Source organism: Primulina eburnea, chromosome 9 (genome assembly GCF_022965805.1).
Source record: "Primulina eburnea isolate SZY01 chromosome 9, ASM2296580v1, whole genome shotgun sequence".
NCBI lineage: Eukaryota > Viridiplantae > Streptophyta > Magnoliopsida > Lamiales > Gesneriaceae > Primulina > Primulina eburnea.
Window position 1 is genome coordinate 34,844,285 of NC_133109.1, and position 19,981 is coordinate 34,864,265.

At 34.3% G+C, this 19,981-nt stretch overlaps 2 protein-coding genes and 1 long non-coding RNA gene across 4 annotated transcripts; 2 read left to right on the forward strand and 1 right to left on the reverse strand.

The window, feature by feature from the left end:
• Positions 1-95: 95 nt before the first annotated feature.
• Positions 96-2,033, reverse strand: LOC140840647 (uncharacterized). Its single transcript, XR_012120039.1, has 3 exons — positions 1,772-2,033; positions 930-1,647; positions 96-430 (listed from the first exon to the last, which is right to left on the reverse strand). It is a non-coding gene; the product is annotated as an uncharacterized lncRNA (long non-coding RNA).
• A 439-nt stretch (positions 2,034-2,472) lies between these two features.
• On the forward strand, positions 2,473-8,207 carry LOC140842061 (SNF2 domain-containing protein CLASSY 4-like). Its single transcript, XM_073209880.1, has 4 exons — positions 2,473-2,616; positions 3,087-4,916; positions 5,760-5,918; positions 6,213-8,207. Exons 2-4 carry the CDS (start codon positions 3,087-3,089, stop codon positions 8,091-8,093), a joined length of 3,870 nt encoding a protein of 1,289 aa, XP_073065981.1. The 5' UTR covers positions 2,473-2,616; the 3' UTR covers positions 8,094-8,207.
• A 1,834-nt stretch (positions 8,208-10,041) lies between these two features.
• On the forward strand, positions 10,042-12,922 carry LOC140842062 (uncharacterized). Of its 2 annotated transcripts, XM_073209882.1 has the most exons (5): positions 10,042-10,194; positions 10,273-10,360; positions 11,222-11,757; positions 12,001-12,176; positions 12,277-12,922. In XM_073209882.1, exons 2-5 carry the CDS (start codon positions 10,339-10,341, stop codon positions 12,728-12,730), a joined length of 1,188 nt encoding a protein of 395 aa, XP_073065983.1. In that variant the 5' UTR covers positions 10,042-10,194; positions 10,273-10,338; the 3' UTR covers positions 12,731-12,922. The 2 variants fall into 2 exon arrangements, with proteins under 2 accessions (XP_073065983.1, XP_073065982.1); XM_073209881.1 differs by having other exon boundaries at positions 10,059-10,360.
• The last annotated feature ends 7,059 nt before the right edge of the window (positions 12,923-19,981 follow it).

Consider the following 19,981-nt stretch of genomic DNA (forward strand, 5'->3'; position numbering starts at 1 on the left):
TTTTTTAAAGCAATTCATTCTATAATCGAGTGTATATGTAGTTACCATAAAGAACACAAATCTTGTCCTTCATTGACACACCATCACCAATTATGAATTATTCTATGTTACATTTTATATAATGTAATCAAACATTAACCTTTAGATCATTAATATATATATCAAATTTCATAAAAATGTGATAGACCCATATTTTGTTTAGCAGGATGATCGAAAGCCAAGCTCTCCGCATGAAGTTGGCGGCGCCTTGGTTATGAGCGTAACGCCGCTTGTATCACGATCAAGACAATTAGCTAAAATGAGTTGTGCCTTGCTCCCCTGAAACCAACTTCAAGAAAATGCCATCTTTCGATAGTATTTTCAGGAGATGAATCACAAAATGTCATCTCCACGTCACTGAGAATGCCTAGCCTATTATGACATTCAAAACCTGCATTTCGGAGAAATTTAAAGAATGATGACAATGGAAACAAGAATTGTTCTCTCAAAAGTTGTAACCTCGTTAAGAACAAAACTCCATTGATTCGATAAAAGTGGTATATCAAACTATTCTAGCCAGCTTGCACAAGTGCATACACGTGCAACTCAAACTCCATAAGGCGTGAAAGTCAATGCAGATAGATTCTCGAAAAAAATGATGAGCAATCAATCAAGTCATCATATCACCACAACTGTATGCCACCTACCGAAATGGATATAGACGGTAGTGCCACTAGGGGCTTAAAAATGCTAAAGAAGAACAGCTACCATGGTTAGAAGAAACAACAATTAGGAACCCTTTGGCAGGTGATGAAAGTTCCAGTCAATCTCAAAGTATAAGTATATCCATTCATTTGAAAACATGATTGTCCAGTACAAGAAGACCCAGAAATTTTTATGGGGAACATGAAAACCCAATATTTGAGTGAATTCATACAAGTCATAATTACCTTTCAAAGCATAGTTTGTCCCAATATGTTGGCATGCAGAAGCTGTCCGTGAGGTCTAATTTTCAGAAGCCGCTCTTAGAAATAAACGCCAATCCTTTTGACATGGTTTTTGGGACTAGCTCTGTATTAAATTCATAATCTGGTGTACCATGTTGGAAACAATATTATAAAACCTCCAAGTCACATGATGCACCACCTCACTAGAGGATATGAGTAATAAAACACACTATTTAAGTAAATACTACTTGTTCATCAAGATACAAAATGCCTTGCTTGTCAGTCTGGCATCGACTGAATCCAAATTTGCATTATCTGATGTTTGCACCTCATATTTCTCACAAGAATTCGTTTTTGTGCAATGCAATTTCCCATTAAAAATCTCATAGCCCAATAAATCATGCTGCTTATCTCCAACATCGATCCGGTGTTCCGCCCTCTTAGATTTGTTAGGAACAACCTTTTTTACTCTAAAAAAAATCATGTATAAACCCCTTCCCCATCCTATGTTTTTCTGGATACACAACTGGGGATGTTTGTTGTCCACTTGCTATTTGAGAACAAAGTCCCAGACAACGAAGAGACCGGGAAATATTCTTAGCTAAAATGCATCATTCGGTGAACTGAGATGGTGGAGGTAATACAACAATAAACTACACAATTGTCCCAGGATTCAAGGAGCAGATCATCCAGGTTATAATGATTCACAATAATGAATCACCTGCATGATTAAGCAAATTATGATTCACAATTACAGATTAAATATAAGAATGCTTTCAGATTAACAAAACATGTCTTATTGAACCTCTAAGCATTGCAAAACTTGGAAAAATTAACTTACATACATCTACATTCACGAAATTATCTTGTTAGTCTATCATGCTCATCCTCTAGTCAACCCCAAAGATTTTGCCAACAATCAAATCCAACAAAAATTCAAATGGATGCAGTTAATTTGAGAGTGTATAGATGTAGACAGGAACTCCATACTTGATCATGAACTCCTCACTCCAATCGAAATGAGCTAAAATCGCTACTTCTCATTCTTCATGAGCTAATTCACTCCTCATTAAGAAAAGCACTTCCACTTCATCACAGGCGAACTCCAGAATCCATGCGTCTTATCATGAATAGAGCCATTCGCTCACGTCTCGGTGGGAAGCCAGAAAATTTGGAGAAAGCAATTAACGAAGGTTTAATGCCAGAATTAATTAATTAATAATAAATATTATATTTGATTTGATATTTGAAATTGGACCAGTGGGGGGTGGCATACTTTTCAGTGGCAGGTGAAAATGACAGCATAGCATGTCGGTGACCCAAATTTGAAAATCAATTTGTTTTTGTCGATTTTTAAATTTTCAACTCTTCAGTGATGCTGTATTTAAATGAAAATTCAATAAATTTTATTACTAGTCTTTGCAAGAATTTAAAGTTTGAAAATTAAAAAATATTTGAATGTTTGATAATAAATTATTATAGATTTTGATGAGGGAAAAAAAATCATTTAGGCCATAAGAATGTTTAGCTCCGTTAACAGCTTGGCGCCTTTCGCTTGTTATTATACGGATTTGGTGCTACTAATTCCACTCCTCCCGGCCCTCTTCGCATCTCTGCCCCACAGCGCGCACACACACACCCCTACAAGGTGAATACAGTGATATCAAGTGTAAAGTATTCTACTTTCTTGGTAGGTATTTTCTTTTCGACCAGATTCTAATGTGTGGATCGGGTGTGCAGCTCTTTGGTGCTTGAATGAGTGAAGTCGGTCCTGACTCGGCATCTTTTCAGGAAGTTTTGGGAACTCGACCTTTTTTCTTTTGTTCTTGGTAAGATGAAACAAAATTAATTGGTTAAAAATTGTGAACTTTAGTTTGTTTTTTCTCTCTTTATTCATTTTGCTTGTTGCATGGGTTATTACGCCCCTACTTTGCGCCTAACATTAACAAATGGGGAGGAGTTCGAAATGGGTATCTTGATTTTGTTTCTGTTGATGCATGTTGGTCTGATCTGTGTATAGAATAAAGGGGATTGTGCACTCGCATTGCTTTAATTTCTGCTTGGTGATAAGTAGTGCTACACTTTTTTCGCTGGCATGATATATATCATGGAATAGAATGTGTGCAGACTTACGTGGGATGTAGAAATATTGTTTTGTAGATGAATATGGATGCTTCTAAAATTCCTATGAATACTGTATCGAGGCGAACCAGAAGTCAGTGGGATATATTTTACAGAAATCGCTTCAACGAGGTGAAGGGGATTAAAACACAAGAAAGTGGGGAAACAAGTGTGGAGAAACATGATTTTGGGATAACTGGTGGAAACACTGGTGGTGTGGATATGACTGTACAGGATGAGGGTTCTGGGACGAGGGATGTGAAGAGAATATCTGGTTCAGGTAACATTGGGGAAACTGTAAAAAAGATGATAGCCGGGGATGCAAAGAATAATAATTTGGCTGGGATAAAAACGCGTTTGAGGAGCAGGAAGAAGTTTGATATGAGGGCTAACAATGATGATGATGATGTTGGGAAGGGTGATGATGAAGTTATATATTTGAGTGAAGAGGTTGTCTCAAATGGGCTTAGTTCGAAAGTGGGGTCAGAGTCAAGATCTGGGTCACATTCAAAGCTTAGTGTGGATGAGATTGTCTCGTGTAGCTCAAAGCAAGTAGAGAAAACAAGCTTAATTACTGATCAGGTGAAGAATAGTGTTGTGTGTGGTAGAGGAAGGCTGGGAATCAAACATCTGAACGAGCGCAGGGTTGATGATGCTTCCATCAATTTGGAGAACGCTGTAGATTCAGCTGATTCAGCTTTGAAATCAGATGGATCAGATACTTCTGCTGAATCATTGCTTTATGGACCAGACTCCAGTAGCAAGGATAATTCAACTGATGAGGACTATAAAGAGATTGAGCCATCTGGTTCTGATGGTTCACATTGCAGCAGTGATGCTGAGCAAAAAGAGGATGATGAATATGAAGTGGGAGATGATGATGATAGTCCAATTAAAATAAATGCTCATCCTGGAGAAGAGAACAGTTCAAATTCCATAGAAAACAAGAAAACATTTATTTTAGGTACAAAGAGTATGAAAGTGAAGGGTAAGAAAGAAAACGATGTCGAGCAAGTAAAGAATAATGAAAATAATGAGGGTTGTGATGGGGACGGCAATGATAATAGTTGTACCAGAATAAATTCTGACCGGAAAAAAATTGAGGAGATAATAATTATCGTGGATGGTGAGGAGCCCAATGTTAGAAAGAGTACAAGAATGAAAGGGAAGAGAGACGATGAACTGGTTAGGATAAATAGATTACACAAACCGTGTTCAAATTATATTAGCATGGATGGGGCCAGGAAACTTGAAGATAGCAGTGTCAATCTGGAGCCAAAAAGTGCGAGTAAGCGAGAAGATGACACTGTCATCGTGACTGATTTGAAGAAGAGAAAAACTTCGGATTTTGATGTTTGCTTAGATTTTTACAAACATAACAAGAACACACATGGAAGTATCACAAAACATCTGCAATCACCCTTGATTTCCAAGTCTCAAAAGAAAAAAAATGAACAGGGAAATTCAAATTCCCCTGTCATTGTAATAGAAAGTGATGAATCTGCTTCTTCCACTGATGAGGAGCCTGAATCTTTGATAAAGGAGGCTGGCTTCCAGATTAAACATACGCTTAAAAGGAGTCAAGCTACAAAGAAAGCAGTTAAACTCACTAAGAAAAAGATTCGTCTCAGGAGAAATTTTGATATGATCAGGATGCTGGAAGATCCCATAGATGCACTTCGTGAGAGTGCATCTCCAACTGAAGAGAGCGTTTGGACTCAAATATACCTGCCATTGAAATTTAGGTTCGAGGATGAGGTGCAGCCTCAACCAGAGAGATCGGAATGGGAGAAGGAAATTGATTCTCTTTTCGGCGATCTGGAAATGGGTCTTCGAGAATGTGAAATTGGCTACCCTAATTCTTCTGAGGTATGCGCCTGTTCCTTGTTTCTAGGATTCTCTGATTTAATTTATGCTTACTTATTAATCATGCTCATATGGGTAGGTACTCAGTTTATTAGTCTTTTTCTCTAGTGATTTGAAAAAAATGATGCATTGTGCTAAACCTGAATGACTGCTTTCAATTACTTTTCCTTCAATTATTTGATTCTGGAGCCTATAATACTAAAGATTTTGTGATATAATAATTATTCCATTTAATCTTCCTAAGAATGCAATAGCTGCTGTTATTAGATTTTCATTGCGGAAGTGTACACTGATCAAGGCTGAAATGGTCTGCTTTGCACTCATGTTGCTCAACTTGAAAAGAGGAAGTCACTGTGCAACATCTACAATTTTTCAATCGAGGCTGCATGTACATGGATCATGGGTTGAAATCTTGAAAAATAAACTATTGGATTGGCTTCATAACCACATCAACTTATACGTAGTTTTCTCCTGCCGGAATTGGGGAATGGGCAGAAATTTGTTGTGATTGAGGCTCATGGGTTTGGAGGAGGAACAAGATTTTTATCCTGCATGTATTCATCCTTCCTGACATCATTTCACATTTTGTAAATGTCTGGCCATATCTTTGTGTTGCAGTTCCAAGAAATTTAATCATTTCATGGTCAGTGTTTGTGTCATTATCTAATAGACCTTTCTCTACACATGGCTATGGATAAGTCTCCACTCTCCCTTTCTTTTGATAATTTCCTTCCTAAAATGACCTGTTGGAGAAGAATTTAAATAAAAACCATCATTTATGTTTTGTTTCATGCAAAACTTATTCAATGATGAATGATTGCTGACTGCATCTGTGCTGATTTTCAGACAGATATTGATGACATAATCTCTCCAGAGATAGATGCAAGTCCAGCAGCTAGTTGCCAAAGAGGGGAGCATTATCATATACTTGATGAAGAGATAGGCATTAGATGTAAATACTGCGAGATTGTGTTCCTCGAGATAAAATATGTCTTGCCACCTTTTGTAAGTATGGTTGTATAGCTGCTGTTTTCTTTTTGCTTAAAATTTAGTCATATTATCTACTCATGATAAACTGTGTTTCCTGTTCATAAATTACATACCTCGATTTCCATGTTTGTAAATTTTCCTTGTTAAAGACTTGCTAATTTCTTTTAGAAGAAAGAGGGTAATGACATTTAGAATTCTATCAAGAGTTGATAGTGTCATGATGTCATCTTCTGCTTTGCACATCTTACCTGTAATCTGCACAATCTGGTTAAACTTTTTTATTGCATTTGCATTCGCATTCTTTTGCAGTACACATCCCCTTTAGGGGGAAGGGACAGGAAAGAATTTGCTGAGTCACGAAGCTTGATCTTCGATCAAATTCAGTTGCAACATCCTGCTTGTGGAATCCCCGATTATGCTATTCGAACCCAAGGAACCATATGGGAATTGATGGCTGGCATTGAAAATGTACTTTACCCCCATCAACGTGAGGGTTTGGAATTTATATGGAAAAATGTAGCTGGAGATATTCACATAGAGAAACTAAAAGGCCCTCTTTCTGATGGTGGAAGGGGATGCATAATTTCACATGCCCCTGGCACAGGAAAAACTCGACTCACGATAGCATTTCTCTTGACATTTATGAAGCTATATCCAACCTGTCGGCCTGTGGTTGTAGCTCCTCGTGGCATGCTTTTCACGTGGGAAGATGAATTATCAAAATGGCAAGTTGATGTACCGTTTCACAACATGAACAAAGAGGAGTTATCTGATAATGAAAGTAACATGGCTTCTATCATTTTTGGGCAAGTAGGAGGTAGTGGAATCGGCTTAGAACATATCCGGCTGGCAAAATTGTATTCTTGGATGAAGAGAAAAAGTATTCTAGGAATCAGCTATCGGCTTTTTGAACAGCTTGCTGGAGATAAAGAGCGGAGACAACAAAACGAGCAAATTAGGAGACTACTTCTCGAATCACCAGGTGTTTTAGTGCTTGATGAAGGGCATACCGCACGAAATAGCAAAAGCCTAATGTGGAAGGCGTTGACAAAAGTTGCAACACAGCGACGCATAATGCTCACTGGAACTCCTTTCCAAAACAATTTCACTGAGTTATACAACACACTCTGCTTGGTCAATCCAAAATTTGTAAATCATTTCAAGTCTGATGAAACTCGACAAATTTGTAGCAAAAAACGTGGGAGAAAGAGTGATGAAGCGAAAAGCAAATTTATGGATTTTGCTAGTTCTATCTGCAAAAATACCGATGAAGAGCTAAAGAAGCTCCGAGCCATGCTTGATCCATTTGTTCATTTGCACAAAGGATCTATACTTCAAGACAGTCTCCCCGGACTGAGAAACACTCTCGTTTTCTTACATCCAACTGAACTGCAGAAGACCCTTCTGGAAATTGCTACCAAAGAAGGAAACATTTTCCACAGGATTCAATTGGTGTCCCTGATCTCTGTGCACCCTTCCCTTGTGTCTAAATCAAAGCGGTTCTCTGATTATAAAAACGAGTTAGAAGAGATAGAATTGACTGTTGATGCTGGAGTGAAGACAAAATTTATTATGAATCTGATATCGCTAGCTGATGCACTCGGTGAGAGGGTTTTAATCTTCAGTCAGTTTCTTGATCCTTTAGTCTTTATCAAGAAACAACTTGAATCCCATTTCTCTTGGAATGAAGGCAAGCAAGTGCTCTACATGGACGGCCAATCTGACATGAAACATCGCCAAGAAAAAATAGCATCTTTTAACGATCATTCAAGTAAAGCGAAGGTGCTTCTTGCATCACAAAGAGCATGTTCCGAAGGAATTAGTCTGGTAGGAGCTTCCCGAGTCATATTGATCGATACGGTTTGGAACCCTTCCGTCGAGAGACAAGCCGTAAGCCGAGCTTTCCGGCTTGGGCAGAAAAGACTAGTTTTCGTGTATCGTTTGATGACATCTGGATCGGAGTTCATGCAGTACGCACAACAGGCTGAAAAAGATCGCATGTCTCAGTTGATATTTTCTCCTGTGGATGAAGATACATATAGCAGTGAAAGGTCTTGTTCGGTGTGGGATGACAAAGTATTGGATGCTCTGGTTAATCTTGAAAACTTCAAGCACAGCTTTGCAAAGATAATTCACCAGCCAAAGGAATCTGATTTGATCGAAATCTTGAAGTCCGTCGATCTCAGGTAAATCCAAATTATACCACGTAACCATGGTCATGTGTAGAATTTATAATTTTGACTTTACTGCAGTTTCGTAATTCAAAACCATTTGGTCACTACGTGGAATTTAATATTATTAAATTATACTTTAAAAAAAATTGTATTTTAAATTTTTCATATGCATAAATATTTTTTGATTTTGTTCGATAGATTATCTAAAACAAAAAATAAAAAAATCAACAATTTAAAATACGTTTGAGAAAGTCATTTTTTAAAGTAAATAGTTGATCAATGTTAATTGGAAATTAAAATTTTACTACTCAATTTGGAACAATATGAATACGCCTGTATGCACTAAAAGTATGTATCATATATTATGTCGTAAAAAAACAATTTTTTTTATAATAACATTGAAATTTAAAATACTTTTCGTACTTAACAAACATAGTTAATGCAATTGACTTAATGTTAAAGTTACAATAAATATATTATTACAACAATATTTATATCATTATATAACGAGATTTTGTATTCAATATTTGGCGAGATTTTTATGAATTGAATTTTTGTATTGATTTTTTTATGTTGTACAAATATGAATATACGAGTAGCATCACTTTAAGATTTCATTGTGTTTCAATGAGTGTTCTAAAAGGCGTTTTCTAACATCACTCAAGCTCTGTCCACGCGGTGAGCGACCGATATTTAGATCCCTCTAAATGGTCATTTAATGTAATATATAATTTTTTTTTATTTTTAAAATGTTAATTTTTTTTAAAAAAGCAAGTCAATCAATTTACATCAGATAAAAAAGAAGATATGTTATAGATTTTGAGTTTGAATATGATATAGACGAATTATTGGAAAATTATAGAGATGAACAAAAAAATTAAATATTTAAATAAAAAAACGTCTGGGCCACCATCTAAGCTTCATGGTAATATTATATTACTTAATGCTTGATTCATTTAAAAATGTAATTATAATTAAATTTATATTAATTTTTAATATATATATATATATATATATATATATATATATATATATATGCAGGAATAGTGGGTATACAGTATATTCAGTATTAATTAGTCATAAAAACGAATCATGAAAATTTCTCTTTTAGCACCCAAAGGACTCTCGATCGATTTGATTAAAAATAAAAATAAAAATAAAAAAAAAAATATAACTGAAATTTGTTACAAATTTATTAGTTTAATAGTATATTTTAAAATAATTGCCTAAGATGAATCTTTTCAAGATCATTTTATAAAAGCTAGCTAGATATTGTTAGATTACAATAAATTAACGACCATCAAATTTTATATAATATAAATTATTTTTTAGCACATTATACATATTAATTTTTTTTTGAATTATAATTTTTGTGTAACAAATTGTATATTATTTTATTAAGATTTGATATTTATTATTGACGATTTACTGAGTTAGTTTGAACTTGTAGATAAATTATTGATAAGTTGAAGAAAAAATTGGAAAAAAAATAAAAAAAATGTACGAAAATTTGTACTAATTAAAATTGAGAGTTTTTTTTTTTACAATTTTATCGTTCATAAAATTTGTTAGCTAATGATTTATTAGTAATTTTTGTAAATATTTTGTTTTTTTTTCGATTTTTTCTTCATCTTATCTCTAATTTATCTAAAAATTCAAACTATCTAAGTAAATCTTACATAGTAATTAATTTATTAGTATCATATCTTAATAAAATATTTTGTATATTTTTTACACAAAGATCACCAAACAAAAAAAATTTAATATGTGTCACATAACACTAATTATTATTAATAATAAAAATAAATAATATAGATATGCACAAATTTAAATTGTATAAGAAGGCTAAAATAATTATCATATTAAATTCAATAATATTAAAAAAATGTAGTTAAAGATTAATAAAATATTTATTTCAATAAAAAGAAATAGAGACGTGAATGATACAAGAAAATAATAATCTCCTGCTGAAGAATTTTAATTTAATCTCCTGAAGAATTTTAATTTGATTTGTTCGAGAGAGAATCCTAACCCGTAGATTTTGTTTCCGTAATTTCCATTGCAAACAAGAATCCTAAAACGTAATTTATTTATGTTTTCCTCCTCGGATCACACAGGTACCCAATACTCACAATTTTGCGTGTGCGTCTGTGGATGTGTCGATTCTTGATCGTGAATTTGAACTGTAATTGCAGTGAGGAATTTCGAAGTGGTAGATTTGATGTTCTTGCTTGCGGATCCGCACTTCGTACAGAAACACGATGATTGCTTCACCGCATAAAAGTAATCTTGTTTTCTTTTCTTTTTTTCTTCCGTTGTTTCTTGTTCTTGTTAAACAAATCTAGATCTTTTGGTTCCGGGATTTGTGATGGGATCACGTTTCTGGGTTTCTAGATTTGTGTCCTAGTGAATTTTGTTAGTATTTGCTTAAAATTAATGGAGCCTATCTATGAAGAAAGAAAATTCGTGAGCTCTTGTTTTAAAAATCAGGATTTGGGCTGTTGATTCATTGGTTTGACAGTAGAATCAATTGGAGCACTGTAATTATGAAAAAGAGAAGCTTATGAGAACGAGATGTAACACCTTTGAGACATAGTTAACAAACGGGATAATATATAGATAGGTGTAAAGAATGCAGATGCGACAAGAATTTGAGACGAATACAATGTCCGATGTCAAGCCTAACATATCAATATACATGTATCCTTCTGTGTGTGACTGTATACTTGTGCGTGTTTGTATTTTTAATGCATACATGTATATATGTAAATATATATGCATATACTCAGAAACAAAACAAACCTTCATGTATTTACTTGAATGGAACTCAAGATTGGTTCGTTCGGAATCCAAATCAGAAAATGCTGGATTAGATTTGTGGCAAAGGAGCCTCTACCAACTCACATTTCCTGTTTCCAATCCTTTTTTGAAGTTGATATTTAACTGAAATATTTCTTGTGTCAATCGGTTCAGTGTTAGTAGAAGATGAAAGTCCGAATTATCATCTCAAAACCCATATGGGAGAATTGTATAATTTTATGTCATTTTGATTTTATCGTTCTTGTGTTGTGAACTCCTAAATTTGTTTTCATTTTATTTGAGAGGGGCGAATCGAACTTATACCTCATTTCTTATGATGTACAGATCCTTGGCAACGCTACCACCTGCAATATAAGGATACCAAATTTGAGGGCTTCACCAAGCACAAGGATAGCCTTTATGCTCAACCGGGTGTGAATCTCATTACTCAAGATCACTCATCGAATTACGAGCCTCCAGAATCTCCTGGAGAATTCAAGCAAAGGCACGTCTACCATCAGGAATTCGGCATGTGGTCTGCATATCCTGATCATAATATAGTGCAACAGAACCAACTGACTGCCTTTCAGAGCCAGTTCAACCCTTCTGCTTTGGATTATAGCTTTCACGGCCGATTCCCTCAAAATTATAGATACGATCACAATTTACAGGATTTTCAATATTTTGTCGTGATCGATTTTGAGGCAACTTGTGACAAAAATAGGAATCTTCATCCACAAGAGATAATAGAGTTCCCGTCTGTATTAGTCAACAGCTCGACTGGGCAGCTGGAAGCTTGCTTTCAGACATACGTTCGACCAATGTGCAACCGGTTCCTGAGTGATTTCTGTAAGGATCTGACAGGCATCCAGCAAATTCAGGTTTATATTAATTGAGTTTCTTTTGTTTACGTGCTTCATGAAATTTTTTTCATTATCAGGGGAAGACTCCACCTTATGGTGATTAATAATAGGAAGATATTGCTTCAAACTTATATTCTTACGAAACTGTAAAAAATCATTCCTTTTGTTACACTAATTATTCACAATGTCGTTTTGGGTGATCCCAGGTCCAAATTTTTTTATATAAATTTATTCACGTATCTTACTGTCTTGTTTTTGTAGGTGGACAGGGGAATTACTCTGAGTGAAGCTCTTCTTAGGCATGACAACTGGCTTGAAAATAAAGGAATAAAGAATACCAATTTTGCTGTGGTGACATGGTCCAACTGGGATTGCCAGGTGATGTTGGAATCTGAATGTCGTTTCAAAAAAATTAGAAAGCCTCCATATTTCAATCGGTATGTTGCTAACTCCATCTCATTCATTTCTAACTTCATTTCCTGACCAATTAAACTGTTGATAAACATATTTATCTATAAATTTACACTAATTGGCCAGATGGATAAACTTGAGGGTTCCTTTCTATGAGGTTTTTGGTGGGGAAAGGTGCAGTTTGAAAGAAGCAGTGGAGAAATCTGGCCTCACATGGCAAGGTCGTGCCCACTGTGGTTTGGACGATGCAAAGAATACAGCCCGTTTACTTGCCTTGATCATGAACAATGGCTTTAAATTCTCAATTACCAACTCACTCACCGATCAGTCCATCAGTGATCCTTTTGCATGGAAGCCGACACATGAAAACCCTCCTCCAGCTTTGCATCAACCACAGAATTTGAGGCAGTCACAAGCTCCACCTCTCCAGAAAAGTCTTTATTGTTATTGTGGGGTGACAAGTAGCAGAGGCGTTATTCGGAAACCAGGTCCTAAGAAGGGGAGCATGTTTTTCGGATGTGGAAACTGGACTGCTGCTAGAGGTGCTCGTTGCCTTTACTTCGAATGGGCTTCTCCCTAACTCAGAACGAAGATATCCGTTTATTTACCATTTGTAAAAAGAATTATTCGTGTTTTAATTATCTCCTTGCTGGAGTAAGCCAAGGTTGATTCTACTGCTTTATCGGGTTTGTGTAGATAGTTGGATCTGCTGTTTTAGATTGAACATTTTAGTTATGCGAGTGATGATTTGGTTATTGTGATGCTCAGACATGTAGTGTTTCATTATATGTCAACCCGTATAAACTTCTGTAAGATTATGTTGTTATATCATTATTATTTTATATTTACGATCAAATCAAATAAAAGTGTATAATCTTTGATTTTATAAAAGATAATTCAAATATTATCATCTCGAATGAAATAAGAATAACTAAGCTAATATTTAAATTTCTACGATTCTCTTTCTAATTTCTATCCAGAGCCATGAAAATCATGTATATGGAATTTTATAATAAATAGAAGAAAAAAATAGAGATTTTGAGAACTTGGTGTGAGAAAAAATGAGCATATATATTTATAAATGTTGTGAAAAAGTAAAAATTTATGGTAAAAAGTAAAAATCTCAAACTCTCAAAATTTACCAAACTACACACTTTATAATTGTTTCTCTCTACTCAATTGTGATTTTCTTCACAAATGAGAGATCTATTTATAGAGTTTCATTACACATAATCCAAAAAATAAAATACATCATTACCTACATCATCACACACTAATTTTCAATATTTACAGCTCTTATTTTCAACATTCAAATATTCAATACACACATTTTACATATTATTTTCAACACTCCCCCTTGTGATGATGATCATAATGATTGTCTTCATTACGTGTTTTTTATACTGTCTCGTTAAAAACCTTACTTGGAAAAACCCATTGGGATAAAAACCATAGCAAGGGAAAAAGAGTGCAGTCACGTAAACTCCCTCTGATGTTGACATGAACAATTCTTCACAAATTTCGTAGATTGCGCATCCCAATATTATATATGTGCTTTCTGAATATTGTCATAGGAAGTGTCTTTGTGAAGAGATCTGATGAGTTTTCACTTGATTGAATGTGACGAACATCAATATATTTATTCTTCTCTAGCTCCTTGGTGAATGCGAAGAACTTAGGAGGAATATGTTTAGTTCTGTCGCTTTTTATGTATCCCTCTTTCATTTGAGCAACACATGCAGCATTATCTTCATATAGTATCATAGGCTTCTCGTCGAATGATAATCCGCATGAGATTTGAATATGTTGGGTCATTGATTTTAACCACACACATTCACGACTTGCTTCATGTAGTGCAATAATCTCGGCATGATTTGATGAAGTTGTTACGAGCGTTTGTTTCTGTGAACGCCAAGATATTGCAGTGCCTCCACGAGTAAATACATATCCAGTTTGGGAACGTGCCTTGTGTGGATCAGATAAGTATCCAGCATCGACATAACCAATTATACTTGGATTAGCATCTTTTGAATACAAAAGTCCCAAGTCTGTCGTTCCTCGTAGATAACGGAATATATGTTTAATTCCGTTCCAGTGTCTCTTTGTTGGATATGTGCTAAATCTTGCCAACAAATTTACGGCAAAAGATATATCAGGCCTTGTACAATTTGTAAGATATATAAGGGCACCGATAGTACTTAGATATGGTACTTCTGGACCAAGAATATCTTCATCTTCTTCACATGGTAGGAATGGATCCTTTTCTATGTTTAATGATCTGACAACCATTGGAGTACTTAAAGGATTTGATTTATTCATATTAAAACGTTTAAGGATATTTTCTGTATAATTTGTCTGGTGAACAAACATTCCACATTCTTTTTGTTCAATTTGTAAACCCAGACAATACTTGGTTTTTCCAAGATCCTTCATTTCAAATTCTTCCTTCAAGTATGACACAACTTCTTGAATTTCCTTATTCGTTCCAATAATGTTTAAATCATCAACATATACAGCAATAATTACGCATCCGGATGTTGTTTTCTTAATGAAAACACAAGGGCATATTGAATTATTTACATATCCCTTTTTCATCAAGTGATCACTTAATCGATTGTACCACATCCGACCGGATTGCTTGAACCCATATAATGATCTTTGTAATTTCACAGAATAACATTCTCTGGGTTTTGAACTTTGTGCTTCAGGCATCTTAAATCCTTCAGGGATTTTCATATATATATTACTATCAAGTGATCCATATAAGTAAGCTGTAACAACATCCATAAGACGCATTTCTAAATTTTCAGATACTGCCAAGCTAATCAAATAGCGAAACGTAATTGCATCCATCACGGGAGAATACGTTTCTTCATAATCAATTCCAGATCTTTGAGAAAAACCTTGTGCAACAAGTCGAGCTTTATATCTTACTATTTCATTTTTCTCATTTCGCTTTCGAATAAAAACCCATTTGTATCCAACAGGTTTTACACCTTCAGGTGTAAGGACTATAGGTCCAAAAACATTACGTTTATTTAGCGAATCCAATTCAACCTGGATGGCTTCTTTCCATTTTATCCAATCCTGTCGATTTTTACATTCACCAAATGATTTTGGTTCATGATCTTCATTATCATTTATGATGTCGATTGCCACATTATAAGAAAATATATCATCGATTTCTTCTATATCTTTTCGGTTCCATATTTTTCCAGTATTAATATAATTGATAGAGATTTCATGATTCTCGTCAGTATGTGGTTCTGACAGAACATTTTCATCATCATGTGTTTCTTCAGGAACACCATTCTCTATTTTGTGATCATCATGTGTTTCTTCAGGAACATCATTCTCTATTTTGTGATCATCGTGTTTCTCTATGAATTTTCTTTTTCGAGGATTTTTATCCTTGGAACCGACTGGCCTTCCACGCTTCAGGCGTTTTACGACGTCATGACTTTGTTCAATTTGTTTCTTTGAAATTTCAATTCGAGCAGGAGCATTTACAGCATGTATATATGATTTAGTTACCCCTTTTGCATCTGTAAATGCATCTGGTATTTGATTTGCTATTCTTTGCAAGTGCACAATTTTCTGTACATCTTTTTCACATTGTTGTGTTCTTGGATCTAGATGTAACAATGATGTTACATACCATGTAATTTCCTTTTCGGTATGTTTTTGTTCTTCCCCTTACATTGGGAAGATTTCCTCATTAAAATGACAATCAGCAAAACGTGCTGTGAACACGTCGCATGTCTGAGGTTCAAGATATCGAATGATTGATGGACTATCATAACCGATATAAATTCCAACCTTTCTTTGAGGTCACATTTTCTTTCGTTGCGGTGGTGCAATAGGCACATACACCATACATCCAACAATTCTCAAATGAGAAATGTCTGGTTCTTTACCAAATGCAAGCTGCAATGTGGAGTATTTATGATATGCACTTGGTCTGATACGAATTAATGAAGCAGCATGTAAAATTGCATGTCCCCATATAGAAATAGGGAACTTTGTTTTCATAATCATTGGTCTAGCAATCATTTGCAGACGTTTAATCAATGATTCAACCAATCCATTCTGTGTATGTACATGAGCAACAGGATGCTCAACAATGATTCCCATAGACATACAATAATCATTGAAAGTCTGGGAAGTAAATTCACCAGCATTATCAAGTCATCTTGATTGTATAATCGGGAAATTGATTCCTCAATTTTATTATTTGAGCAAGTAATCTTGCAAATACAACATTTCGAGTTGACAATAAACATACATGTGACCATCTGCTGGAGGCATCAATCAATATCATAAAGTATCTGAATGGTCCACATGGTGGATGGATTGGTCCACAAATATCACCCTGAATACGTTCAAGAAACATTGGTGATTCAGTTTGGATTTTGGCTGGTGATGGTCTTATAATAAGTTTTCCAAGAGAACATGCTTTACATTGAAACTTATTATTCTGAAAGATCTTCTGGTCTTTCAGCGGATGAACATGTGTATTTTCTATAATTTTTTGCATAATTGTTGAACCAGGATGTCCCAATCGATCATGCCAATTGGTTAATATTGAAGAATTATCAACTACCATGTTTGATTCAATCGGACTTATATGTGTATAATGCAATCCAGTAGGGAGCATTGGTAGTTTTTCAATCACATATTTCTTTCCTCATTTATATGTGATAAGACACATATATTTCTCATTCCCTTCATTCATTGTTTGAGTATCATACCCATGGGAATATATATCATTAAAACTCAACAAATTTCTTTTCGATTGTGGTGAATATAAAGCATCATTGATCAAAAATTTTGTACCATTAGGTAACAAAAATTGTGCTTTACCACATCCTTTAATCAAGTCTACAGGACCTGATATTGTATTCACCGTTGTTTTTGTTGGTTTTAGTTCCAAGAAATATCTTTTATCTCGGAGGATAGTGTGCGTTGTACCACTATCGGGTATGCAAACTTCAGCTTTGCTCATAGCATTTTCTATATTTGAACTTCAAAAAAATATGCAATGAAATAAATTACTGGCAATATATATTTAAATATAACACATATCATAATTATACAATAAAACATTATTCTATGAATACATGAAAATAAATTATTGTACATTTATATTCTACTATTATATTGTTCATTTTCAGAGAAATCGTTGAGAAAATCTGCAGCATCAATATTGTTCATTTCTATCCCACCAACATATTGATCATTTCCAGAGAAATCATTCATAAAATCACCAGCATCAAAATGAGTTGAATCACTCAAACGGTCACTGCGTTCAGTGAAGTTGGTCTCCTTTTCTTTCCCCTTTAATGATTCTTTATAAAGTTTACAAAGGTGCTCAGGGACTCGACAAACTTTGGACCAATGTCCTGGAGTACCACATCTGTAACAAGAACTTTCATATCTTTTTGAGTGATTCTCATTAACACTTGTATTCTCATGATGCCTTTTCAGTGGATGGTTTGAGACGTTCTTTTGAGATGAGTTATAAAAATAACTATCTCTATTATTTTCAAAACCACAGCCGCGCCCACGACCACGACCAATTTCACGTCCACGTCCACGTCCACGTCCACGACCTCGACCTCGATCAAAACCTTGTCTTTGAAATTGATTTTGGTTTACAGGTTTAAATTCATTTTTACTTACAGCATTTACTTCTGGAAATGCTGTTGATCAAGTGGGTCGGGACTGATGATTTCTCATTAATAGCTCGTTGTTTTTTTCCGCCACAAGAAGACAGGCGATGAGTTCAGAATATCTCGCGAATCCACGAACTCTATATTGTTGATGTCGAGTAATATTTGATGCATGAAACGTGGAAAATGTTTTTTCAAGCATCTCAGATTATGTGACCTCATGTCCACAAAATTTTAATTGCGAGATTATTCTATACATCGCCGAATTGTAATCACTGACTTTTTTAAAGTCTTGGAATCTCAATGTATTCCATTCATCCCGAGCGGTCGGAAGTATAACTTCTCTTATATGTTCGAATCTTTCTTTTAATCCCTTCCACAAAGTCATGGGATTTTTTTCAGTCAGATATTCACATTTCAGTCCATCGTCGAGATGTCGACGCAAAAATATCATGGCTCTTGCCTTTTCTTGTAACGTGCATATGCCATTTTCTTTAATGGTCTCGCTTAGACCCAATGACTCAAGATGCATTTCTACATCTAGAGTTCATGGCATATAATTCTTTCCCGTAATGTCGAGCGCAACAAATTCGAGCTTTGTTAAATTTGACATGGTGGTACTAAAAAATTACGATGCATTTTATTAGTTAATAAATATTGCAATACAAAATAACGGATAAACAACAAGTACAAGTATTTGTAAAAATAAAGAAAACGCACGAGGAGGATATTCTCCGATAAATACAAGACTCGTGAGTATGATAACCAAAATAATTAAAAATATCCTTGAGAAAGCCATCTTCTTTTTTCTTCGAAAAATTTGATGAAGAATAATTTTTAGAGAAGAAGAGAAAGTTGGAGTGATTGAATGTGTATGTGCCGTTTGTTACCGTTTATAACCGTTGGTGTACAAAAAAAATAAATGTATGTATTTGTATAATTTTATGGTAATAATATGATGTATATAATATTAGACATGTTTAAATAATTATGTATATCATATCATATTATTATAATGAGTGTCATAATTTATTTTGTTTAAAAACCTTATAAGTTTTTATACTTGTCGTATCCCTTACCGAGAGTGTGGGATGTCGTCTTAACATCCTCCTAGGATTTATAACAAGTTTTTGAAAAATTTATTTTTATTATTTCTAATAATAACATTATATTATATATTAAATAAATACACAATAAATAAATAACAGTAAAATAAATATTATTACTTTTGTTACCTTTTTCTTCTGTTTGGAGCTTGGAAAAGTATGTAGGACTTTTAGAGCTTCGTTCTGATAACGTGTTGTGAAAAAGTAAAAATTTATGGTAAAAAGTAAAAATCTCAAACTCTCAAAATTTACCAAACTACACACTTTATAATATTTTTCTCTCTACTCAATTGTGATTTTCTTCACAAATGAGAGATCTATTTATAGAGTTTCATTACACATAATCCAAAAAATAAAATACATCATTACCTACATCATCACACACTAATTTTCAATATTTACAACTCTTATTTTCAACATTCAAATATTCAACATTCAAATATTCAATACACACATTTTACATATTATTTTCAACAATAAAAAGCCAAACTGTAATATCTCAGTTCATTTTTTTTAATATTAGACGAAATATATCAGTTGTAACATATTATTAAAAAATCTTATAAGATGAATCAAGATGCAATGTAGTGACGGTTAAGGACTCTCAAATTAATATTGTAGGTTAAAGAGTTGACTCCCACCAACATTCGACGTTACATTTTTCCTCACATACTCAAGTAAAATCCATAAAGCCTATCATTTATGAATCAAGATGAATTCGCATTTCTGGATCGAAGTCACAATGTTCAGCTGAACTATGTACCTGGTTTAAAACTTGTTGTTCATTGGACTCATTTTTCGAGTCGCAGCCACGTTATCCAGTGGATTAGTAATCTGGTACATTGATCGTTATCCAATACTCCAGTCATTCATCTATTTAGTCGTTTAGTCAATAGCCGATTGGTAATCATTCAAGAACCGATAATTCCAGAAATTCAAGTATTCAGAATAATATGATCAATAAAATGTGAAATATACAATATGATGCAATATAATTCGAGTGATTTTACATTGAACCGGTGATGGGTGGTAAAATATTTGAAAATAATTTTT